The sequence below is a fragment of the Drosophila willistoni genome (assembly GCF_018902025.1).
Source record: "Drosophila willistoni isolate 14030-0811.24 chromosome 2R unlocalized genomic scaffold, UCI_dwil_1.1 Seg200, whole genome shotgun sequence".
Classification (NCBI taxonomy): domain Eukaryota; kingdom Metazoa; phylum Arthropoda; class Insecta; order Diptera; family Drosophilidae; genus Drosophila; species Drosophila willistoni.
Window position 1 is genome coordinate 5,385,642 of NW_025814051.1, and position 25,930 is coordinate 5,411,571.

Below are 25,930 nucleotides of genomic sequence, written 5' to 3' on the forward strand. Positions count from 1 at the left end.
GCCTTTTTCGAATCGCAAATATTCTTCAAAAAGAATCCGTTACTAAAGAGAATCCAGCAGAAGCGTGTGGGACTCTCTCTGACAATTCTATGCGAAGTTTCAAATATTCGCATTACACTCAATAACTCAGTGTTTCGAATAATTGACTTCAAATTTTAAAACTTTTAAAAGTTGTTAAAATTAAATATTCCTGCTATTGTTTCTTTTAAACCTAAGCCAAAACTTGTATGCACTTTAGTTTCCATTTTGACATTTTGCAAATTAAATATTATTTAATAAATATTATATACTTGTGTTTGATTATAATTGATAACAATTGAAAGCACATAGAGTTATATTGTTTTGATATACATAGATGCTTAATATTGTTTGTTGTATTTATCAATTGTCCATTGACTGCCAAAACTTGATCTGCCTAACCATTCTTAAAAGGTATCCCTGCACATATATTTCCGTTATAATTGTTTTTAGCCACAAAGTTCACAAATTGAATCAACATTTGATTATGGCCCTGTTAGCGGGCTGTTAACGGACTGTTAGCCAGCTGACTAGCTTAGTCCAGACACAAACTCTTCCCAAAAACATGGAGAAGCAAAAAGCTTAATTCTTGTTGGTTGTTGTCTTGGCTGTTGCCGTGTTGGCCAAATTATTGGCCGGCTCTTGCAATGGCACCCATTGTGCAGTAGCATTTTTGGCCCGAAACATTTCATCAAAAAACATTTTTTCTTCACAGCGAACATCTGGAGAGTTGCCAATCAAAGTGCGACCCAAAATTTCACTAGAACCTATGAAGGCGAATTATGAATTATAACGTATAATTAGTCGATATTTTTTTAGCTCACCCAATAGACCATCATGAACCACAGTAAATTCCAACACACAATTTTTCAAAGTCTCTTTGGCCACATCGAAGGCCAATGCTTCATTGTAGACTGGATTCACTGTATTCCTTTGTACACCGGTCTTGCGTTTCTTCATTTTCTTGCCACCCGGTCCGAGAAGCGAGACCTTAATGTATGGATCCGAAGAGTTACGTGAATCGTCTACAATTCGCAAATTTCTAGCCTTGATCAGAACCACCATCAAGCGTTCAGCTGAGGGTAAATAGGCCAATGATACCATTATATCACCCAAATCCACTTTCATATCCTGAGCAGATGCCGATGTCAATGGGGTCCACAATTTCAGTTGCTCACTCAGATCCAAATTGGCCAAATGCAATTTGGTGCCACCAATGCACACATGGCGCGAATAGGCATCAAAATCATATAGTAGAATCTCGATAGAACGTTTATCCAACACACCAGCCGAAACCTCAAAGATAAAATTTTCATCGAAAACTGCCAGAAGGTAATGATTAGTAGAATTTGTAAGTTTTTCGTTTACAAACTTGCTCACCTGGATTTAAGGTCTTCTTGTGTATGCGAGTTTGCCAGAAATTCTTTTTATCCGGTAATAGACGAATCTTGGCATAAGGATCGGCGGTGCCACTAAATTGTCGGGGTTGGAGATTTTGAGCTTCCAAGAGTCGAACGTTCAGTAGACCTCCAATAGGATCATAACCTATGCCGACATGCAAATTGCCTTGAGTTTCATTTGCTGGCAACGGAGACATTGCCTTGGGTTGAGAGTGCTAAACGAAATGAAGAATTGGCCATTATCATTTGTAGTTATTTTTAATATTTGTTAACCCTACTTACACTTCTATATAGTGTCATATCGATTTTGGTATGATCCAACTTAGCATTCATGGATGAGACACGCGGTCGACCTGGATGCATGGCCAATACAACATGTTTATCCGATCGGGCTATTGGCACTGATGTGGTCGAGCAGTAGGATAAAGTATTCGATTTCAAACTCCCAGTTGGTGATGTGGGTGTGGGTGGTGCCGATTCATCCTGAGCCACGGCATTAGCTGCTGTTGTTGCCACTGATGCGGGTACCCAAAATGCTGGATCATTATCTTCTGATTTAATTGATGTGGGACTAAGATTGCCACCATTAGTTTTATTTCCTCGCGCACACTCATTAATATTGTCCACATTATAGCCCACAGCGCCCGAAACTAAAGCTTGTCTGCTAATTTGATAATATTTATAATAATTAAATAAAGCTCTGTCACTTTTACTTAGATATGGCTTTACCTTTGCTGGTCTTCATCTTTTTCGCTCGCGGATTCCAAAAGATTTTGTTCGAACCAATTAAGACGGTAACGTTTTGAACAGGTTGTATAAAGAGCTGCTCCTACGGCCGAGACTACCAAAAATGATACCGATGCATAGACACCGATTTGTGCCAAGGATATATCCTCCTCTCGTATGACTATATCCATGGCTGTACGAAAAAATTAAGATGAATTTTCATATCTCTCATTAAATTAAATTACAATTATAAGAATCTACTTTTAAAATATTTTAGACATTGATCAATGTGCCATTTGCAAAATTTTTAAAATTAATTAAACTGCTTTTCCTACGCATAAATTTTAATGGAAGAAAGTTTCAGTTGGCTGGCTGCCTGTCTTATCAGACCCTAAACTGTCAGAAATGTGAAATTAAAACTAATTTCATAAATTTTTTGTGCGTCTGCCTACACAGATTCAGTTATTCACATGACCCACCGCAAAGGAACATAAATCATTAAGTAAAATCATTGTGTGGCACCCGACATCCAGAGAGAGATATCCCCTTTTGTACCAAAATAAATTTGAGGGCGAATAAAAAATAAGAAAACCATCCAAATGCGAACCCGGGTACCGAAATAAAAGTTGGTGTAAATAAATAATGAGCACAAAATAAATTGCACAAAAATCAAGCATAGAAAAGGGAAAACTTGGGGGCAGGGCGGTAGGTTGGAAAAAAAAGGGAAAGCAAAACTCAACTGAAAGGTAGGCAGTATCAAATTAGATACTAATTAATTAACAAGTTGGCAATAAATTTCTGTTTCACTGTTTAAACAGACGATGAGGGTGGCATTGAGGTGTTTTGAATTTCCATAGCCTACTTTCAGGCCTGTTTGTTCAGCTAATTGCGGACTCAAGCGAAGAGCGTAAGGCGCCTTTATGGCAATTTTGCGGCAGTTGATGCTGCCTAACCTTAACCTTACACTTTGGCCACGTGCCTGGAGGTCAGAATTTAGCTTAGCCCACCTTTAAGCCGCTCAATTAATAACCCAACACAATGCCACAAACAAGTTGCGGGTGTCACTGGAATGTTAGGCCAAAGATAATGGCATGAGGCTAGCAACTCTGATTTATTTATAAGACCTGAACGTGGCTAATGAAAGTTTTATGGTTAGTTTGGGTGTCATTAGGCTAGGTTAAGATGTTCATATGTTTGCTCAAAGTTCATGCCTTGTAATTGAACTATACTTTTATGAATTTTAAAGGGAGGGGCTAAGATTAGAGAGAGAAGAGCCTAATAGACAATTGTTAACTTGACGAATAATATGGTCACGTTTAGTTGAGACATATTCACGAATTGCATGATCTGAATTATAAAACCTTTTACCCAACTAAAAATTTGATGGCAAATTACAGTGGAATTCTAGCTTGGGGTTAAAGACATATTTTTGAGCTGAGTTTTACGCAGCAGAGAAAGTAAAGAAAAAGTATTTGTTGATTATTTATAGAATTTACTGGGACATAATACCCTGAAGAAAAGCGGCCTGAAATAAAAAACCTCATCCTTCTGCTTAAAAATATTTCGTACTTTACGTAAACATATTCTTGTTAAGTTTTCACTTAAAATTTAGAAGTTAGTTTCAGTTGACTTAACTTTGGCAAAGCCGACGACCTACTTTATAGACTCCCATGTTAGAAAATTGTCGTGTCTTTAGAAACCATTCACCTCACTTCGCATTCAGTTACATGTCAAATATGTCAGATGCCTGAAAAATCTGCGCACCTTCAAAAACCCACAAATTGATACACACACACACACAGGCAAAAAAAAAAAATGCATATGTAAATCACACATAAACCAATCAATGTCAAATTGGACAGATAGTAGGACGACGGCTCATCAAGCGACCTACCAACCAGCACACGCCTCTCGTTCATTCATTGAATTTGTTTTTCCCACCGCCTTTCGGCTTTATCCCTTGACATTCACTATAAAGAATTTTTTTTTGCGAATGCGGTTCCCGGGTTTTTTGCGGTTTTGCTTGTTCTGTGTGGGTTAAATGTATTTTAGAGCCCTTTTAACTGTCATATATGAATATTGAATTTATTTTGGCTTGTGTGCCAAGGGATTTATTACAGTTGCCATAAATTTTAATACAAAAACCGCGCTTCAGATGCCTTTGTATGTCGCTCTCTCTCTCTCTCTCTCTTTCACTCTCGTTCTTTTTGTCTATCTATCATCCGCTAACTCTGGTTTTTTGGTTGGTTGACTCAGTTGGTTTAATAAATAATTTTCAGGCTTTTATCGGACATATTTTCACTTTTTTTCAGCTGAAAGCTTTAGATAAGAGACAGCACTATTTCCGCTAATGTGGCGCAGCAAAGTCAAGGGCAATGACTAAAATTAAGTTTATCTAATCGATATATAACAGCATGGTTCAATGCCTATGTGTTCGCAGTCTTTGTCGCTGATTTTTATTCGGCTTCAGCTGGCAATTTCACAAGAACAAAACCAGCCAACAGATTTTTTTTGTTCTTTTAAATTTTTAACGTTCTTCTCTGTCTTTCTCTGAATCCCTCTGAAAACCAACAAATTGCACAATTGCTGGTCGAAATTATGTTCATTAGTCTAATGAAGTGTTCTTGTTGAAGTAAAAGGACGAGCACGAACAGACGCCCTGTGTTGCCATTGCTGTTAACTTCACTTGTCTGTCCTTTTGCCCCCCTTGGTAACTAACTGTCCACGCCCAACTGTGCATTAAGAAGGCAAGCGCAAAGGAACAGAAAAAAGACCACCAACGAAGTTGTGCAAGTTAGCTTTCATGTTAATTTTCAGTATACACTTTCAATTATGTGCAAAGTAGAAATTGTATAAAAAAAAGGGGATTCCCATAGCATTTGAAAAAAAGTGTTGCCTACTCCTCCTGAGTGTTGGAATCTGTTGCCTACTTATGCGGGTATATTTAATGGGAATTTCCTCTTAAGTTCTGAAATGGTTTTTGCATCAATTTTAAAAGCTTTCGCATTGAAATTTATTTCCGCAAACAATTAACATTATTAATGAGATCATTTTCATTGAACTTTGTCTCCCTTTTCCAAAAAACTCCACGTTATTTCCGCATAAGCGTGTCTGATTTAATATGCATATGGTTGGTTTTTGCAATTATCTGGCATGAACATGAAAAACGTTTTTGAATTGTTACATAAGATTATCTGTTGTTTCCATTGTCATTTCCCATTAAATGTCATCAACTGCAGTACTCTTGACTATCTCAAAGATGTCTGATACTCAAATTAAAAAAGCTGCATTAAGTGACTTGCATTTCAAAAAGAAATTTATATTAAAAAAATAAAAGTATTAATTTCTTTTTCTGCAAACTAAAAGTCAATTCACTATATCAGTATTTTGATTATTACTAGATTACATATATAGTGTTTCAGTTCTGTTATCTGTTTACAATTTAATGTATTTATTTTACTTAAAAAAAGTATAATGAATTTTTAAATTCTTTTGTGATACTACAAGGAGTATACCCCTTTAACTACAACAAGTAATAGGTATTGTCATTGTATTGCCTAACAGTGATTTTACGCTTGTTTCCTCTCGCTTACGTTGTTATCCTGACTGTATCCTTGCCGCACTCAGTAGACAAACTTCGAGGGAAAAATAATTAGATTACGCCACTGAGCCAGTCCGTGTGGCTGGACAAGTTGTTGACCGAAACAAAAGCATCAACGGCAATAACAACATCAATGGCAACGACAACGACATCAACAGTAGAAGCAATGGAAAAATTGTGTATTATGCGTAGGTGTGGAAGCAACCTTCATATGCTTTCACCCATTTAAAATCCCTAACCTCCAGCTCAGCTAACCTTGCATGCCTTCAGATGACCTCAAAACGTGTATGATAGAAAGAGATGGAGAGATGGAACAACAAAGTTGATGGATGCTCACTCCAGAGAGTCATGCGAAATGGAGTCGAGGTCTGGTAAACAGCCATCAGCAATTTGTAATAACCAACCAATGACACTGTTCGAGGCGTTACTTTGTACATCATTTTCATCATCATCGGCAATAGCCAAGGGCGTAGCGAACAGATGCTCCTTTTTTTAGTCTTTTTGCAGCTTGTTGTATATCCTTTGATGCATATCAGCAAATATGAGTTAAGTATATAACTATAAACTATTTACACAATAGATTTTTCATCTTAAGGCAAGAGGTCAAAGACCTCTTATAAACTAGGCTCTCCCTCTTTGGACGCTCTTACTCTGTAATTTTCATCCACATAATGACAGAAATTATTCCCTGATTTATTGTTCACACAAAATGGTGACTAGGCATCGCTATCAACATGTTAGCTGTTGATTAGTTGGTCTTTGAAGTGACCATATTTGGGTTGTAGTTCTTAAAGGTTGTAGTTCTCAAAGTTTAGTGTTCAGAGAGTAAGTATTATATATGTAAGTGCTTGAGACCCAAAGTCTTAAAGCTTTCACCCCTTGCATAAGATACCAGCTAAGACCATGATACCCACTAAATAACTCACCATCATGAACGTCAAACAACATCATTATCAGGCATTCCCTTTGTTGATGTCTGTTGATTATCGGGATAGTTGCCCATTGGCGTTGTCAATAAGGGAGGAAGATAATCAACATAATACAACAACATGATGGAGGCTGCTGTTTTAATTAGCCATCAATGGGAAATATTTATAAACAAAGAAAAGGAAATGTCATCAGAATAGTTGCTCGAATTCAAAGAATTTTCTATTAAAATCCTTAAGGAAAAAAAAACATATGTCAATTTAGCCAGAAGGCAGGAAAGATAAACATTCCATTTTCATAAAGTGACCCGAAAAAGTTATGACATTCAGCATAAAAATAAATAATAAAATTCTCATTAAAAGAGTCGGGCAAAAATTTCATGAATTCAAAGTAGTTATCGACTCTAAATTACCGTGTAGAATTTACATTCGCATTGTCAAAAACATGACACCTTAGTTTTTTAACATCTTAATATTTGAAAGTTTTTATATTATCGATGATCATAAAATGTTCAAGTAACTATATACTATGTAGACCATTTTGTGGTTTCGAATATACTTAAATAAGACTGGGTAAGGAATAAACATGGCGAAGACATGCTTTATTTTTGTCGTTCTGCTGTTTGCACACTCAAAAAACCAACAAGAGGCTAAAGAACAAGTGTGATATTAATAAAACTTGTAACAAAAGATATGTAGATGTCATCGGGGTGTGTACAGTGGTGGGGCTCAAGGGTGCAGCACCCCAACAAGTGTTGACTGCTTAAGCCCGAAAGGCCAAAGGATGCCTTAGCTGACTTCTTTTTGTTGCCTCCCAATTCCTAACCTCATAGCGTAGCGATGCCAATAACTCAACAAGTCGACAAACATGGCAAGTTGATGCCTTGTTTTATGGCCACATCAATGTTGGTAAGAGAATGAGACTCGCCTTGTGGCCAAAGGGCTACGCCTTAGTTTGCATTAAAAATGCATTAATCTTTGGACACGTGATAAATATTCATGACAAGAACAAAAAACAGCACCTATAATGTATGCATCTTTTCCCCTTTTTAAATGCAACCAGTTAAAGATAAAAGGATGAAGAAAGAAGGCCGAAATCGAGTATATGTCCGTATGGGGGTCGAGGTCGAAGTTGAGTTTGAGTTTGAGCATTCGGTCTCGTGGCCATGGCCATGTACTCGTATATTGTTTCAAGGGCGAGGCAAAAGGATATACACAGCATATGAACCAAGTTGAGGTGAATTTGAGTTTGAGTATTTTACCAGGTTAAACAACCTGCGGCTAAATGATTTTTTCCTTTTCGTGTTTTTCCAATTTTTTTTTATCAGTTCTTTTTCCTCTTTCTCTCTTTTTTCCGCTGGCAACTGGCTTATGGCCCATGTAAGCAGCTAAATTGGAAAAGAAATTTGAAACTGGCTTTTAAAGGATCTCTTCGCTTGAGAAAATAAACACAGACACACGCAGTCCCATAGATTGCACACGAGGGGTACTTGAGTAATTTGTAAAAGGGTTATAAGGCTGGGATTTAAATCAGTATTGATAGACATTAAAACAGTTTTGCTAATCAATGGCTTAAGTTGACTAGTAAACTAATTTCATGGTTTATTTAAATAAGTAAACAAAATCAATATTACTTTAATCTAGACAATAATAACTGATTAGATAGAATTATAGAACGAATTCACTAATTGTGCGCTCAAAATTGTCTCTAAAATCCAAACTGAAAGAGTTTACTAAATGTTTCTTATATTTTGTCTATTCGTTTAATATTTAAATCAACCCTCGCATCCAACTTGGTAGTCTCTATACGGCAGTTAGTAATTAAATTAAGATATATTTGCTTTGAGGGAATTTTATGACAACATCAACAAATCTTTCACATCCACGTGCGTATACACAATTCATATACTCATGTCACATGTGCGTACACATATCTCATCCATGTACATATGTATGTATATAGTATAGCTACACATATATGTTCGCATATCGTATGAATCAGTAATCAACTGAAAATTATCACAGCAGCAGGTAAACAATTTTCAAATGCCATTAAAGTGATGAAAATTTACCAGCTGACAATGTCACATAATGATAACAAAAAATGTTAAAGAAGAATATACTACAGCTCCATAATCTATATTTATTCCTCATAAACATTATAAGCAAATAAAAAACCAATCTTCATTTAAATAAGGCCATCAATTTTAAATAAATGTTTAATGCTAACAGAGCGAGAGAAAAAATATATACAATGCACACAAAAGAATACAAAATAGGAAAAATATTTAATATTTCAACAACTATTGTTAAATTTTTTCTAGTAAAAAATTCATTACCTCTTAACAAGTCCAAAGTATTTGTTGCGCCAATAAATGAATAACTTATTAATATATTCACTTAAAATTGTTTACCCAAAGTTAGCAATTGATTAGCAAACACAATAATTTAATAACTGACTACTTAACCACCACAAAATTGTGTATTGCAATTGATTTGACTTTAATTGAATTATTTTTGCCTTTTAATAAAAACTTTTCATTCTTAATTAAATTATTATTTTCATCGTTTTCAAAGTGACCCTCAGAAATATGATTCCCTTGATAAAACTTGTCTATGTCAGAGTAATTTTCCAACCTAAAAGTTGCATGAAAACTTGTTGGATCAATTTTGTTCCTTTTTTTTTACTTTTTGCACACATTTTTACTACAATTTGCAGAGTTCCTTTTGTTATGCTAAAAATCAAAACTTTTTGCTTTTTTTAATGAAGCATGAAATTCAATAAAATAAAAGGTTCCTTTGAGAGAACGAAAATGGGTGGAAATGGGTGGTGGGTTCTTTTGTTCTTGTACAAATTTTCAATGAACTTGTAAAGAAATTTTAAATGACTGGACCGTTAGTTGCTTGACATGGGCAACGCTCTTTACAGCTTTATAGACTATATGGTCCTTAAGCAATAATAGATATCGGTAAGTTGCATAATTCTCATATAGGTGAAAGTTTTTTAGATTTATCGATAATATGGATTCTTGAGTTATAATTTTATATTTTAGGCCGATCAGAACCAAATTCAATCGAATATACATATATTTGAGAAATCTTATAGAACAATTACTATGGCGACATGGTAAATAGCGTAGCAAATCATAGATGTCAATTGAAAAACAATTATTCCCGCAAAAAAAAATGTCAAAAACAAGCTCATATAACATTTCACTTTTTTATTTCAGTAATTGAATTATGAGAGCTTTTACAAGAGTTTAGATAGTTTAATATAGAAAGACTAACTACTAAAATCAAGGAGCTTAAAAAAAAAAAACAATAATAAATTTATACATATCTTGAGAAAACCAAATTTTTTATTTTCACAGATTACAAACCTGCAATCAGTAAATATTTTAAATGAAGTTCATCTTGAGTAAACTTTCTTAAAAATTTGCTTAATCCACGAATAATCCAAAGGCAAAGAGTCGTAATCGAGTAATTACATATGCTTAAGTACTTTAGCAAGCTTTAATAATCCTCCATAATCTTTGTTTGAACACAATTCCAACCAATTAAATTTAAGCACAGGAATGCCGTCACACTCGAAAAAATAATTGCGACTTAATGATACTCAACCTGCCAGCTCCCTTACCACTTACCTGTTTTCACTTATTTACACAAAACTGTCAACCGCAGAAAAATGCTTAGAATGTCTTCCTGGTTCCTCCTTTATGGGTCTTTTTTTTTTGGTTGCGTTTCTTCCTTTTTTCTTTGTTTTTTTGAAATTCTATACGCAATTTGTAGCAACAATATGTTGACACAAAAATTTCTCAAACACTCAACGTGGCGTATGCGCAATATGCTCTATGTGCTGGCTTAACATACGCATAGTGTGCGTTGGGTTGCCTTCGTATAGAACGTTTTTGAAAAGCAATTTCCTGCTTAGGTTGTTTCATCAATTTTTTAATTCAATTAGCCTTTTTCGATTCACTGTAAAGACCTGTTTTCCTTTCTTTTTAGCTGTATTTGTATGAAGTTTAAGTTCTGTGTTTTTATTTTGTGTTTTTATTTTTGGGTTATTGTTCACGCGTCTCGGCAACTTGGTCGAACCATTGCTGGAAATCGACTAAGTTAGATGTTCGCCAAAAATTATATGCTGTTGCCTTCAAACATACACGGATACTTTTACACACACTGCCGCGCACACACACACACACAAAAACACACACATACAAAGAATTTCAAGTTTCGCATCCTAAAATAGCTATAAGAAAGTTTGTAAAGGACCTTAAACTATTTTTTTTAAACTAAATTATTTCTATGTTTTGTTTTGTCAGCTTCATTTTCATTTTAATTTCTGTGAGTCGGAAAATTACATTGTAATATTTTATACATTTTAGTAAAACCGGCTAAATATTAAACAGAAAAGTAGCATAGTCGGTTTACTGTATAAAAAGCTGTTAATATGCAAAAGCTTAAACATTCAACAGCTGGCTGCTTAAAGCGCCTACCCCAAAGCCATTTGTTGCTTATGCCAAAAGCTTTTGCTAAAAAGTTTAAGAATTTGCAGTTATCTTTAGTGTTACCATCTAGATTTAAACAAATTTTTTAAATTCAAACTTAATTTCAGAACGTCGTTAGATTTATCTATTAACTAGAGCTACATAGGTCAATATTAAGAAGAAATTTAGTTTTAGTGTAGTAAGCATTTCTTTTCTAGAATCCAAACTAGAAGAAAATTTTGACATTGGTCAGTAAAAAGGGAAAAAACTGCAGGTTTCTGGAAGTAACTTTTCCTGCACAGATTCCTAATTTCATTTAGATTTATTACAGAAAAGAAAACAAATTTTTTTAGAACAATTTAAAAACCGAAGTTTTTAAAAACACAATGAGTTAACCAAAAAAAACGGAAAGAATGCGGAGTAAGATTAATTTTCAATTTTATTTTTATCTGGTGCTTAGTTCATGCTTATTTTGATTTCCCAATTTTCAAAAATGTCCTTTCCAATTGTATATGGTACATATATCAACCATAATTTATCTGTCTTAAAGGATTTTATTTCTCGAATATTTAAAACGACTTTTTGGCGAATATGACTCGATGATCTGACTGCTTTTTGACAACTGATACCGCTGCTCTGTTGAAACAAGATAACCCTGTTCAAATAGCCAGGCTGATGCAATAGCCTTGAACTTCACGTCAGCTTTGCTTCAAGTCTACATTCTCATCCCATCCCAAAGGCAAGACTGCCGAAAGTATTAAGATTAAAAAGTTGAAAATTCTGCAATAATTCTCCAAGTTTGAGAATCAAGCATAGGCGGAATGGTTTGGAAAACGACTTCGGTAAATATAAAATTTTATAAAATGTATTTTAAAAAAATATAAATGTGAATTATAAATAAATGTGACGCTTTCATAAGATTAATAGCTCTTACCTTACGCTAAAGAAATCATTCAACTGAAATTTCTGTTGCCATTTGAATATTTTCGTTGATTTATCATTTTGCGAAATCACAAGCGAAATTTGAAAAACCAGAAAATACTAGTTTAACACTTCGCTTGTCGAAATAAGCGTCATAACCTCTATACGTAGGCAAATAAGTACATAGTACCAAGAGTACAAAGTAAAAATTTAGATTAAGTTCACAATGGCTTTTGTTCCATTTTTTTTTTTTTTGGAAATAGACATAAATTCTTGATAGAGATACGAGTCACACGAGCCACTATGTTATAGCATGCTCATTCATTAAAAATTCATGCAAAATTCTAATTAGATTAATGTTTGGCAAATTTTTTTGAATACACTGATAAACCCAATTAAAATTTGTCAGCCAATTAAAATCTATAGAATTTTTTTTTGTTTGCACAATGTAATATTTTTTGCATCTTGTGGTTTGGCTCAGTTCTCAGCTCTAAGCGCTCAAAGTCAAAGTCAAGTAGCGTAACCCAGTTTTACACTTTATTAACTTTTACGTTTACGCACTTGAATTGATCTCGAAAGTCATGGATTGGATTACTCAAGTTCTCAAAACCGCAAATCAAACTTGATCTTATTAAATGAACAACAAGAGAAAATTTATTGACGTAGAAAAAAAAAAACAATAAATTTTAGAAACACAAAAATATTGTTGTTGTTTTACTAAAATACTCTAATATGGTGTGTTTTTTTATTGCGTTTTTTCCCAACTTGCTTTATTTTTGCTTTATTTGCAATTTGTTTTTAATGCGTCTCAAAACTAATTAAATCTATTGACATGTTTCGTCAGCCCTTTTTGTAATATGTCTAGTCTAGGTATGTTCTATAACCGAGTTTATAAAACATTTTGACTCTGTTTCCCTTATTATATTTGTATTTTAGGCTTGACTATCAAACTAAGTTCAAATAGTTCAAAAGCGTGGCATTAAAACAGAAATCAGTTTCAAGTTCAAAGTTTTTCACTATCTTTGCTCTCAATTCGAACAAAATTGTTGAGAAATAAAAAAGTTGATTAAAAACTTTTAAATATTGTATTATAGTTTGATTGGGCCATCGTACAGTGGCCAAAGTTAAGTTATATTTGTAAAAATTGGTCAATAAATACCTAAAAAAAAACTTTATGCAAAATATGTCTAAAGATATTTTTAAACCAAACAATTCTACATTTAATTATTACTTTCAGATCAGAGAATAAATACCTCATAGCTCTCTGCACTCAATGCTCGAGGGGATCAGAGGTTAATAGATTGTATAATATGATTTGGTCGACAAATTAAAATTCACCTCAATTTGAGGTGTTAAATACTAATGCAAAATATAATCTGGTCAAATATTATAAAATAATGTGACAGATTATAGAGTATTATTTGGAATAATGCAGAGATCAATAGATTCAATAATAAAAAAAAAAACAAATGTTAAAGGTTGAAATACTTATTTCAATTTACATTGTTTCCCATAATTGATTCACTATTTCAATTAAAAGTTTTAATGTTTTGTATTTCCATCGAGCATTAAATAGTTAGACGATTACAGCACAACAAAGTCTTTAACTGATAAGACTTTTATTTATTTATTTTTTGTTTTTGCTGATAATAGAAAATTAAGATTTATAATTTTTTTATTTCATTTTAAGAATTTTTGAATTACATTGACTTTTTAAAATTCAAGCAATCACTTTTTGTGCAATATCATTTTAGTCTATTAATCTAAATATATAAGGGGCTATATATATATACAATATGATTGATATGATGACACTTGTCTTTTGTAAAACGATTAAAATTCCGATTCCGATGCGGATTTGTTTGTTTCCTTTCAATGATCAGTATATACGTAATTGAACCCCGCCGTAAAACGTTCGACTTGAACCAATAAATCAAATGGAATGATTGATAAGCCCATAAAACAATTTCATTTTATGAGCGAGGAACAAAGAATCGGCAATGTGAATTAGATCAACCTTAATATAATTCACGAGTACCTTCTTTTATATACATATGTATATGCCAATTTATTTTTAACTAGTTGGGGTACACGTAAACTGAATGTTATGAAAATATTTTGGTTAGAAACATATCATCATTTGATGATTCGTTTGTGGCTTGTTCTCTGTTACGACGAGCATTGGTTTAGCATTCGTCTTATCATTAGCCGATCCGCTGCCGATTCACGTGTTGTCATTTATAAAACGATTTACACACGACGCTTCGAATGACACTCGATTGAGTGAAGCCAAGCAAACCGGACTTGAAATTCAACCAAGCTGAACAGAAAAGAAAACTACAACTGAATCATTTGCAGAGAGTGAGAAATAAAAAGTGAAAGTGTCTAGACTAGTAAAAATCGAGATTACAATTGCAATTTGTATACATCATGGCATCATCAACTCTGACAAATTTGTTGCAATCTCTGCGCATTGTGCCTCAATTGGGCCATAGCAAATCTGCATCGAGTCCAACCATTGAGAAACCTCAAAAGAAACCACAAGTTAAACCAATTTTAACTGAAATCACTCTGGCTGAAGTGGCGCATCATGATAGTTTCGATGACTGTTGGATTGTCGTCTACGATCGGGTCTATGATGTCACACGTTTTCTGCGGGAACATCCAGGCGGTGATGATGTCATTATGGATCACGCTGGACGAGATGCCACCATAGCATTCCATGGTACTGGACACTCGAGTGATGCCATTGAACAGATGCGAGATTTTTTAATTGGTGAATTGCCCATAGAGCAGCGAATTTTCCGTACGGGTCATACCAGCAAAGTGTTGTCCTTGGGTATACCGGAATAGATGGAGATAATTATCATATTCAAAAATATTCTATTCCATCCGTCCGTCGGTATTAGTTAACTAGACACTCGTTATAAGTATTTCATGTGTTTTGTGTTTTTGTTTATGTGTTTAGGCTTAATCAGTTTTCAGTTTTTGCATGTGTCGACTTTTTCAATAACACATCTACTTACATATATATTATGCCATATCATTTTGTCTCTCCTTATATATGTACCTATAATTTATAAGGTTAATAATGATTATATTTACTTTTGTATATGTGGCTAATTAGTACTTACAATAAACATATTTCTGTGCAATGTTTATGCAGTGATGAAATCAATGATGAATTTAAATGTTCTTCTTAAATCTAATGATGGAAAACAAGTTTTTAAAATTGAATGCAAAATGTAAAGTTTATCTCCTAGAATACTCGAAAAGAAACTTCCTATAGGTAGTTTGTTAAATTCTTTTGAAAAGCTTAAAATGTCTTTGATAGACAGCAAAGTCGCAAATTTCATCAGCGACTTTTAAATATATCAAAAATTATCCAGCTTTAAAATCTTTAGCGATTCAATGAAACAAGAGAATATCAATTTTTTTTTTATTCTTATTCCATATTTTGGCGTTTTTCAAGAAATTCAAAATCATTTTCTATTACTTTATTTTAGTTTTAATGGATAAAATGCCACTTATAAATAGTATGACATTATTATTTAAAAAGTTTGCTTATAAAAGAACTAAATATCACTTAACAGATTCTCACTGGGCTGCTCCTACAAAAAAACTGGCAACTCTTTTTTTCATTGCCTGACTAGATAACCAAATACATGAATTCGGTATACAGTTTTTTGGTTTCGATTGACTTAGTTAATATTGCTCATCGATTGCTAATTAAATTTGGAAATGTATATATATTTAACTGTTGTTACTGCTAGTTGGGGGTTCATTGTGAGGTCCTTGGAGTAGAGCCTGCAGTTTGGCAGCTGCCGGAAATGCACCCAAGTCCAAGGGGGCAGCTCCCGTGGTGCTTTGTATATAGGCCAAAAGTCTGGAAGAAAAGAATACAGATATTTATTTAAGTTTTTTCTTTTTGCCGGTTATAATAAATCTTACCTTCTCAATTCTTCCAGGGCATTTTGCTGCATCAATATATAGTTTTTGGCCAGCAACAGGGTGGCTATTTTTGATAGTTTCCTCACCGAGGGTGAATGGGCATAGGGTATGACACTTCTAAGCTCATCCAAGGCATCATTTAAATCATGCATCCGCCTTCGCTCCCTGGCATTGATATTTAATCGGACTGTTTTACCCTGCCGATTCTTTTGCTTGCCACCATTACCACCCGAGCCACTGCCTCCAGGTGCGCCACTCAAGCCAATACCACTGGATAGTGCTACAGTGGTGGTGCCACCACTTATGGCAGCTATGGCCGCCGCTGTGGGACTCAAGGGTTTATCGCCGCTACCGCTAGGTCCTGGCTTATTCTCATCCGTTGGCTGCTGTTGCTGTAATTGCTGCTGGGTAATTCCGCCCATGCCTTGGGCATAGAAGCCACCCAATCCCACAGAGCCCAGAGGAGTTCTGCGTCCGGGAACACTTTGTGGTGGACTGGCTGTGGGTCCAGGATGTCCACCCGTCAGCATGTTGGCAGTTGGTGGTATAGGCAAGTGCCCATGGCCAGGCAGGCCAGGAAAACCAAAGGGTAAATTACTGGGATCCATTTTTCCGTGTATTTTTTCTGACAACCTAAAATTGTGAATAATAATTTTTTATTGAGTCTGTAAGCTCCGAAAAGATGCTCAAGATATATAACTGAGATTGGCTACGTAGAAAACGTAACCAACCATACGTTAAATTCCCTTTCATCCCTTCAAGCTTACGCAACTAAAGCAAGTGCAATCTTATCACGATTCCATCCCTAGAAATAACAAAGCTTTGCTCAACAAACATTTGGGTTTTAAAAGCTACCGCTAGAGTGTGGCATTGTGCTAACAACCATTATAAAGGAAAAGTCAAAATAAGCTTGCGAAAATTCATATACTTTGCTAAATATTTCTTAAAAGACAACACTGAAAATAACATTTGGTTTTGTTTATTAAAACTTTAGTTTGCCATTAGCAAAGATATTCATTGTTGTCACATCACTCTTGAGGGCTCTTCGCACTAAAGAACGAACTTTGGAGTTGCCAGATGGTTTATAGAACAATGCCTAAGGGCTGAATTCACTACTTGATTAGTAAGTCTGGTTCTAGCCTGGTTAAACAAGGTTCAGATCAGATTATATTTATATATTAAGCCTTGGGTCTAGCACGGTTTAAGTTCAAATTGTAATGACTTACTTAAAGTTTACATTTTCAAAGAACAAAAAATAAAAAATTTCAGAAATTGTCAGCTACATTAAAAAATAAAAAAAAGATATTACTCAGATATAACTGGAAATATTAAACTATTAAACCACTTCAGAAAGCAATGGATCAAAATAAGCCTTTTGAATTAAATATAAATTTTGCAACGAATCAAAGTAGCCAACTCTGTCAGTTAATTAATGCTTTAAGCCTTGTTTTAATTATTAATTGTTAATAATAATTCTTTTCTTTTTTTTGCGGATTAATTTTTTTTTTTCTTTTCTGATGGACAATAACCACAAACAAAATACACCCATTTACTCACAGTCACTCACTTGGCGATGATGCACTGCGATTCAATTCACTTTAAGGATTATTTATTTAAATTAACCACAAATCACAATTATACAAGGCGCTAGAAAGAGATGGCGCAATAGAGCATCGAGTAGAACCGAAATCAAAATAATATTTTTAAAAATGAAGCGCCCAGCACGCACCACAAAAAATTAAAATGCGGCTGCCGTGGCCAGGATACTGTGTGTCAGGATACAGATTCGTTAAGCGAGTGTGAGTGCAAAATTTCATACAGAAAACAACAGAATCATAGAGCAGAGAACACAACGAGCACAGAAGAGGAGAGCAGAGCAAAGCAGAGCAGAGCTGAGAGTTGAGTAGAGACCAAAGACCAACCGAGCAACCGCGATTTTGTGGTGGTCGTTATAACGATTTTTATACCCTTATCAAAAAGAAAAGCCTGAACCATTTGATGAGGAATATGTTTCGCCGGTTAGGAATAACAATTTGAATTTGAAAACCGCAGATTCTTCTTGACATGAAACGTTAAACTAGATTAGATTTCTTCCCTAAAGATTACTTTAGTTAGTATAAAGGTAAATTTGCATCTTTTTGTATTATGTTCTATGTATAAGTTTTCTCTTTAAAAACTGTACTCGGGCTATCAAGGAAATTAAATTTAAAATGTCAATCTGTTCCTTAAATATTTTTGGTAGGATTAATAATAAATTATTTTACATTTATTAAAACCCAATGAAAAGAATTTGAAACCAACATTAAGCCGTTACTTTGTTACATTTTTGTACTGCATAATCAAATTAACATTGAACTCTTTTAATTGAAATTGAAATAAGAATTCATTTATTGCTTTTTAAGATTTCTAAAACTCTTGGATAAATTTTGAAATATATTAAAAATAAATATTCCGAATTCGACTTATTATTGACGCTCTTATTGAAAGGGAGTCGACACTTCGTTATGGAAAAAAATTATTTATACCGCCTGTTCGATTTTTGTGCCGACGATGCTTTATAATTTTGTTTGCTTTCAGCTACCCCTCCACTTCGTCTGCTCCTTTGGCTTCTCCCTTCATCTCACTCCACTGGAGCCGCTGCTGCTGGTGGTGTTAATCTCAACAGTCACAACTACATAGAAAAATGTGTGCCGAATTGTCGTTCTGCTTCTCTGGTGTTGACGTTGGTGGTTGACGTTTAATACAGCATCAACAGCAGCAGCAGCAGCAGCATTTTCCTTCAACTCATTCCGCCCCCTCCACCAACATTTACCCTGCCGGCCATAGTCCAACTATGACTCATAGAGCAGAAAGTTTTGCAAATCCCAAAATAAAATCCATACCACTTTTTTAGGCATTTTTATCGTTTCAACCCTGAGAGCCTTAGTTGCTTTTGTCTGTGATTTCAATTTCCATTGAAACTGAATCTAATCACATGCTCACTGCCTGCTGATCCTTGGTCCTGGACTAGCCAGCCAGCCAGCCTGGCATATAGATGTTTTTGGGGGTTGAAATCGGAGACGGGTAAACGGGGAATGGACACGGATACAGACACAGACTATAACACAGCTCGTGCATCATAATGCCCAAACTACATCTGCATTTCATTGTATTTGTGTATGTGTGTGTCTGTGTGTGTGTGTATGTGAATGAGTGTGGATGCTTGATTGTGTGTTGGTGTGTGCCTGAAAATTATGGTATCGCAATTGTTCAGATGTTGGAACAATGCCATAAATGGCACATGCCAAATATTTTCATTTTTCCCCTCTAAATAGACACACACATATGTACATATATGTATGTATGTATGTGTGGGTTTTGACTCTCACCGTTTAGTATTTCTGCATTTTCACTTGGGTCAGTGATGTAATTTAAATTGATTTAAAATAAAGATATATCTTTAACTTTAATCGTTAACTGATAAATATGAACAAAACTTAAAAAAATTATTTTAAATTTAAAATTCAAAATTGTATTTTAAAATTATGTTAACAGTAATTAAAAGAAAATAATTAAATATTAGAAATATAACAGTTAAAATAAAGATTTCAAAAAAATTTAGAACGTTGTAAATAAATTGTTTTTAATTTGTTTTTCTATAGAATTTTTTTTTAAATTTTTATCATAATTATTTCTTTTTGAAATTAAAAAATTTTCTGATTGTAGGTATATTTCTGATTCCTACATACAATAGTTTTCATTTAACATTTTTAATATATAATTAAGATATAGTGAGCCTTTAAGGCGATTTCAGATCTCTGAAACGAATTTTCGAAGTTAGGAAACAAAAAATTTTATATTTCACATTTTCCAGAATTTACAATTTATTATAATAAGTATTAAAGCAAAATGGCATTTCATGAAGTACTACTTAGCTCTATCTATAAATATAGTTATTCAAATCCTTATAATTTTAAATGAAGTATCTAAAGCATTAGAATTGTTAAGTAAAGTGTTAGGAAAAAAGTTCATTACAAAATCAGCTTAAGAATTCTTGTTAAATCATTTTAAGTTTTAATTGAAGCAGGTGCAAAACAAACCTAATACAAATATAGTAATAATTTGAAAATTGAAAGAAGTGTGGATTAGGCAAAATAATAGCCCATCACTATTTCTCTAAGTGCTTCTAGTAATGATTCCACACATTTGCAGGGATATTGACTAAAAAACTTGGCGCCTGGTGGTCCAACTGCAATTGATTAGCGAGAGAGGGGAGAAACTATAAGCAAAAGCTATACATAATGTCTTCCTCCATGATAAATTTGATTAGTTGGCTCAGCAATCATTTTCAAGTCTCTGCATAAAATGTTCATTCAACTTTAAGACTTGAAATTAGATGAATAGAATTATTGTGTCAGATGTTGGGGTTGGCAGCAGACCTTATGCCATTATTTCAGTGCTCTTTCCATATAGATTTTTCAATCTGTATGGCTTTGGGCTATGCGGTATTTTCGCTACCTAACTCTTACTTATCTCTCACTGTCCCATTCGCGCCCTCTTTCTGTCTCTCTCTCTCTCTCTTTCTTTCTCTTGTGGACTCATTTCGGAATGTAATTGTTCTGGGCTGCATTTACATTGCAATTTACATCCATTCTCTGTCCTTTCAGCCTACCACTCGACCCGATTTACAACCCTCGACCGAAATTTTCATTTTCTCTTCTTTTATTTACGCTTTTTTTTCGGTTTTTATCAAATTCTGGGATAGAATTTATTTTGTCAGAGAAGTCCCTAGGAGGAATTTCATTATAGAGAGCAACAAAAAAAGAAAAAAAAACTGTCGACAAAATTTACATAATTTATGCGTGACCATTTGTGATTTGCATAATTAAGATTTGTACATTTTGTGTGGATGCCAGTCATCATTAGCTTTAGGTTCCGCATTGCGGAACCAAATGCTACCCCAATTGGAGTATATTGGGTCAAGTTTGATTAATTGTAACTGATGCCTGACAGGGTATTCCTGGTGGCGACCCATTAGGTGAAGGATTGCCGACCAACTAATTACAAATGCAAAAATCTGTAATTTAAAGTTTGGGCTTTCCAAAAATTTTTGGCTTGTTCAATTCTGGGTTCTGGGTGTGCGTGTGTGCGGGTGTGGGGGGGAGTAAATCAATCATTTGCATTTTTGGTTAGGTAAACCAATTTGTCACTGCCTCTTTTGTGATGGCTTTCTAACCTTATTATCGATGAGCCTTCACAATAACAAAAATTTATTGCCAACCAGTCGACCATCATCTAATAATGAATCCCTCGTGTAACATTTTCAAGGTAACAGCAGAAAACAACAAATGCTGTGTTTCCCTTTTAGTCCCTTTCGGTTCATGATTAGGCTAAAGAAAAGTTGCTCCTTTTCCTGTTTTTTTTTTTTTTGGTTTTCTTCTTTGCTTCTTGTTTTGTTTTTATTGCCAAAAATGTGTCAATTGTACTCTGGGGTAAAGAAAAGTGAGTAAGGAAAATAGGTATTTATATTTATAGTAAGTCATTTCCTTTTCTATCTGACAAGAACTTTTGTGCACACATAAGCTTTAATTGGCTTTGCTCGAAATGAAACCATAGAGAAGCGTGGCTTATAGGATTTCCTATCCATTAGCTTTTTTATTGATTACATCTAATCTTCCATCTACCATTCCATCCCAAAAGATAAAGGCAACAAAAGCGTGCAATATTTTATCAAATTATGCCATAGATGATGCAACATCCTTTCATATTCCCTTTTTATACACACCATGCAATGCTTTAACACCCCTCTATATATATGTAGATATGTATATGTGTACATAAATAAAAAATATATATAGAAATGTATAGATGTATGCATATTCTTTGATATTTTCCTGGGTATGAGGTGAGAAAGAGGTGGGGCGAACCACCCAAAACGCACTTACAATTTATCAGCATCAAATGGAAACCAAACAATAACACAATGCCAGCGAGAAATACCAATTCGAATTAAAATGCTGCCGATGCACCCTGTCCAAGAAGAACAAGGGGGTTGATTTCCTCCTTCGTCTCCTGATTCATTTTTCATATCCTATAAACAAATAATTATGGAGTATATTCAGCTGTTTGAAATCCAACTCTTAGGCTCTACTAAGCAGAAAATCTGCCTTTAAGCAGATTATACATCTTGAAAATCGTAAAAAAAAAAAAATTCTTCTCACATGCAAAATAATTTATTGTGACAATAATTTTAAATGTTTTTCACAAGAAATTCAGAATTAGTGTTCAGCAAAACTAGAATTTTAGATAAGAGTAGAATCCAATGTATTTTTATCAAATATCTTTATGGGTTATTTTCTTTTTTTTTAATTATCAACAACCATTTGAACGCAGATACGCTTAATTACAGGGTATTTACAAATCGTTAACTTATGCAAGAGGAAAACAAAAACAAAACCTACAAAATTTTGAACTCTTGCAATGGCAAATGGATATGGAATGTTACACAAGCAAAAGGAGAGGTAGCAGAGTGTGAGAGAGAACGAGATGAAGAGGAGCAGGGACAACCACGCACCAACCAGCCGGGCAACCCACCAAACCGTCAACCTACCTACCAACCAGCTTCGAAACAAGGGAACGAAAAGAAGAAAAAAAAAAACAACAAAAGCCAAAATAAAAACTTTTGACAGGATAACCCAACAACAGGCCAAAGTACATAGAGGCTGAGTCAGCTTTCACCTCAGCCACCACCCTCAGTACAGTGAAATCCTGCTGCAGATGGCGACGACTACAACGATGATGATGATGATTAGGTTTCTGTTGTTGTTGTTGCTATTGCTATTGCCATAGCTGAATGCCCCTTGGTGCGTTTTGGGATTAGGCATCGACATCGGCTTCGGTTTGGACATTTTTAGCTTGCCCCTGGCACACGCATTTTTCATTATGCATGCTCAAAAGACCGGGAAACTGGGTAGTGGGAACTGGACCTACTGCAAATTACAATTTTTCGATTTCGGCATTTGTCCGTTGGCTAGGTAACCTATTGAATGGATGGCAATTCAACCCATCGAAATACCCATCCCCATAACATTGCAGGCCATCGCATCTCGTGTGACCGATGCCATTGCCCAAACGTGTAAGTCAACTTTTGTGTTCATGTTGCTGATTTTGATGAATTATGCACTTGGTTATATCGGGGGTTGCTCTTGACGTTGCCACTGCCATTGCCTTTAATGATCTCTGTCCCTTAGTTTTTTCTCTAATGATTTCAGCGCCATCAAACTAAGTACATATAGAAAGGCCGGAATAGTATGCGTGGGAGGGAGGGTGAAACAGAAGAAGATGGAGGTTGGAGAACAGGATGCAGTAGAGATTAGTTTTCAATGCTAGGCTAGGGCTTAGGTATGTTCTGAAATAAATGTAATAACTTCTTGTGGATTAATAAATATTAAAGTGAATCCATTCGCGATTATCAGTAGAGATACTTAAGAAGGTCTTTTAATCAAATAAGCAAAATTGGTTAAGAGTTTTTTTTTAATAAAAATATGTGATTCTAATCCCTAATTTTATTGGTCTTAAATAATTGCTAGTGCAATGCGCAATTTTTCATTAAAAATATGTGATTCTAATCCCTAATTTTATTGGTCTTAATAATTCTGCGTACTGTGACATTTATTAATGTTTATTCTCATATTAATATTCTCTGTCTTATAATAAATATTTTATCTATATAATTCTGCGAAATCTCTATGATGTTTCTAATATTTTTGTTAGAAGTTGTTTAAATGAAAAATCAATTGAAATCCTTGCAATACATAAAATGCAATTTGTTTTCTTTGTATTTTCTATGTAATCTACATTTAACACATCGTAACTAAGGCAATTCTAAGCTGAAAATTGAAAATTTCTTTGGATTCTTGTTATCTTGATGATATAAATTTTGGCTAAGTCATGGACTTTAATCAATATTGGCTGAGTAGACTAGTTTGGTATTCTAACACTGATTCTGACATTAATTTTTTTTCCCCTACCCACCTCAGGCAGCCATTCGTTTATGTGTGTGTTTGTGTGAGTGTGTGGCAGGCGTCGTGTGCCTGGAAGCCGCAACATTTCAGAAAGCATCCGGGGGGCATCCACACGTAACGCCTACAACATCCATTAATAAGTTCATCATGGAGAGCATCGATGTGACATGCGAAAGCCAGAGGATTCATAACAAATTGTTGCGTCTGATGTTGATTAGACCAGGCGCTGGCTAACGTTGAAGGTGAAGGTAAAGCCAAAGGGAAACAAGAAAAGGGAGTGACCATCAGCAGCTGGAGCAGCAGTAGCTACAAGTTCCCCCTAGATTCAGCTACAGCTTAAATTGAATAGAATAAATGTAGGTTGTGCAATGTGTCCACGCCCTCAATTTCATTTTCTTCTTTTTCTATATATATAATTTTTTTTCTTTCCACTGATGGTAATGACTGATTGTGCGATTCTCAGCGATTTTTTTCCCTCGTTCTAAATGGAATTTTGATTGTATCCGCTTACGTGTCAACATTTTCTTGCCACCGAAGTTTCTGCAGCTCCCCTGAGAAAAATAAGAGGGAGAAGATTGGGTAGACGGGGGAGTGTTGGTTAATCATTATAGTCGACAATAATGCTGGATTAGAGATGGAATTTATGTGAAATTTGGATGTATGTTAAAGGCAGTAGTTCAACATTAGTAGATATTATATTTTTTTAATTACTTTACAATTATAGGCAACAATATATTGGGTAATTATGTATTTTTAGTACACACTGGAAAGAAACCATAGCATTATTTTGACGATAATTTATAATAATAATGACTTTAATTATTTACTTGCTAGTGGGTCTTAAGTCAAAGTTAATAAGAGTGCAACAAATAAATTAGAAGTATGCATACAATTTATTAGTACAGTAATATACTTCAGGTTTAATTACCCAAGTACTTATTATATAAATTTGTAATTAATGTAGTAAAGCTTTCGTGACACGTTTGCATCTCTAAAGATAACAAAATTGGTCCTTTGGTCTAGTTAAATGTGTCACGTCAGCAATTACTTGTCCACATGGGTCCAATAGCCAAATAACCAAAAATTGTGTTCGAAGAAAGCATCAAAATAATTTCAACATTTATGCGAATTTTTATATACATTTCCTTCCTCGTTTTGCCCTCTTACTCACTTTTCCATTACCTCTCCTTTGCATTTGCGGATGATTCTCATTTATTTTATTGTGCAGTCGAGCGCATAAAATGTGCAATAATAAATGCTGACTGCCGACCGGCGACTTTACTTTGTCCTCTTGCCTACCACCTACCACATAACCCGTATCCCTACATTTTGCCTCCCAGCATCTTTTGGTCCTGCTTGGACTTAAAACTTGATATACATATAACGCAGAGGAAAAAAAAACACATTTTTTTCCATACCCTACATCAAACGACCAGCAAAGATAACAAATAGTCGTATATTTTTACTGAAGTCGTTCTTAACTTTAAATTCAAGTATTTTTTTAGTATGATTTGGGCAAACCCATTTTACCAATGGAACTATCCCAAAGATTATTTATATTAATTATTCGTAAAAATCTTAAAAGAAATGTTTCCTACTGCTTTTTCGATTTCTGGCAATGACTTCAATTGGATATCTCTCGGTTGCGATTGGCATTAAAGAGTATCCGGATGTCGCCTAGAAAAAGCCATTTAATGTTTTTATTCTCTTGGTGGCCCCTTTCTGTTGGTTGAGTTTTCTTTTTCTCTCATTTTCTGGTCGTTTTTGGTCGCCATCGTTAACATCATCAGTGGGAAGCAGTCAAATGCTAATAGCTACCATTTCCTGCAGGTCCACTCCTAGTTCCAGTTCAAACTGGAGAACCCAAAAACGTTGTCGTTACAGGAAAATTATGCGC

The 25,930-nt window shown here is 34.5% G+C and overlaps 3 protein-coding genes across 6 annotated transcripts; 1 reads left to right on the forward strand and 2 right to left on the reverse strand.

Moving 5' to 3' along the window:
* Window positions 1-507: 507 nt before the first annotated feature.
* On the reverse strand, window positions 508-10,768 carry LOC6643467 (synaptotagmin-5). Of its 2 annotated transcripts, none has more exons than XM_023176426.2 (6): window positions 10,316-10,768; window positions 2,148-2,337; window positions 1,701-2,079; window positions 1,399-1,633; window positions 843-1,340; window positions 508-785 (listed from the first exon to the last, which is right to left on the reverse strand). In XM_023176426.2, exons 2-6 carry the CDS (start codon window positions 2,333-2,335, stop codon window positions 601-603), a joined length of 1,485 nt encoding a protein of 494 aa, XP_023032194.1. In that variant the 5' UTR covers window positions 2,336-2,337; window positions 10,316-10,768; the 3' UTR covers window positions 508-600. The 2 variants fall into 2 exon arrangements, with proteins under 2 accessions (XP_023032194.1, XP_002066305.2); XM_002066269.4 differs by having other exon boundaries at window positions 1,701-2,082.
* A 3,600-nt stretch (window positions 10,769-14,368) lies between these two features.
* LOC6643468 (cytochrome b5) lies at window positions 14,369-15,233 on the forward strand. The gene has a single exon (XM_002066270.4). The coding sequence runs from the start codon at window positions 14,510-14,512 to the stop codon at window positions 14,930-14,932; it is 423 nt and encodes a 140-aa protein (XP_002066306.1). The 5' UTR covers window positions 14,369-14,509; the 3' UTR covers window positions 14,933-15,233.
* A 300-nt stretch (window positions 15,234-15,533) lies between these two features.
* Window positions 15,534-17,759, reverse strand: LOC6643469 (class E basic helix-loop-helix protein 22). 3 transcript variants are annotated; one of them, XM_047010974.1, is made up of 3 exons: window positions 17,598-17,759; window positions 16,031-16,663; window positions 15,534-15,965 (listed from the first exon to the last, which is right to left on the reverse strand). In XM_047010974.1, the coding sequence occupies exons 2-3, from the start codon at window positions 16,636-16,638 to the stop codon at window positions 15,833-15,835; spliced, it is 741 nt and encodes a 246-aa protein (XP_046866930.1). In that variant the 5' UTR covers window positions 16,639-16,663; window positions 17,598-17,759; the 3' UTR covers window positions 15,534-15,832. The 3 variants fall into 3 exon arrangements, with proteins under 3 accessions (XP_046866930.1, XP_002066307.1, XP_046866929.1); XM_002066271.4 differs by having other exon boundaries at window positions 17,588-17,759; XM_047010973.1 differs by lacking the exon at window positions 17,598-17,759 and having other exon boundaries at window positions 16,031-16,715.
* Between the last annotated feature and the right edge of the window lie 8,171 nt (window positions 17,760-25,930).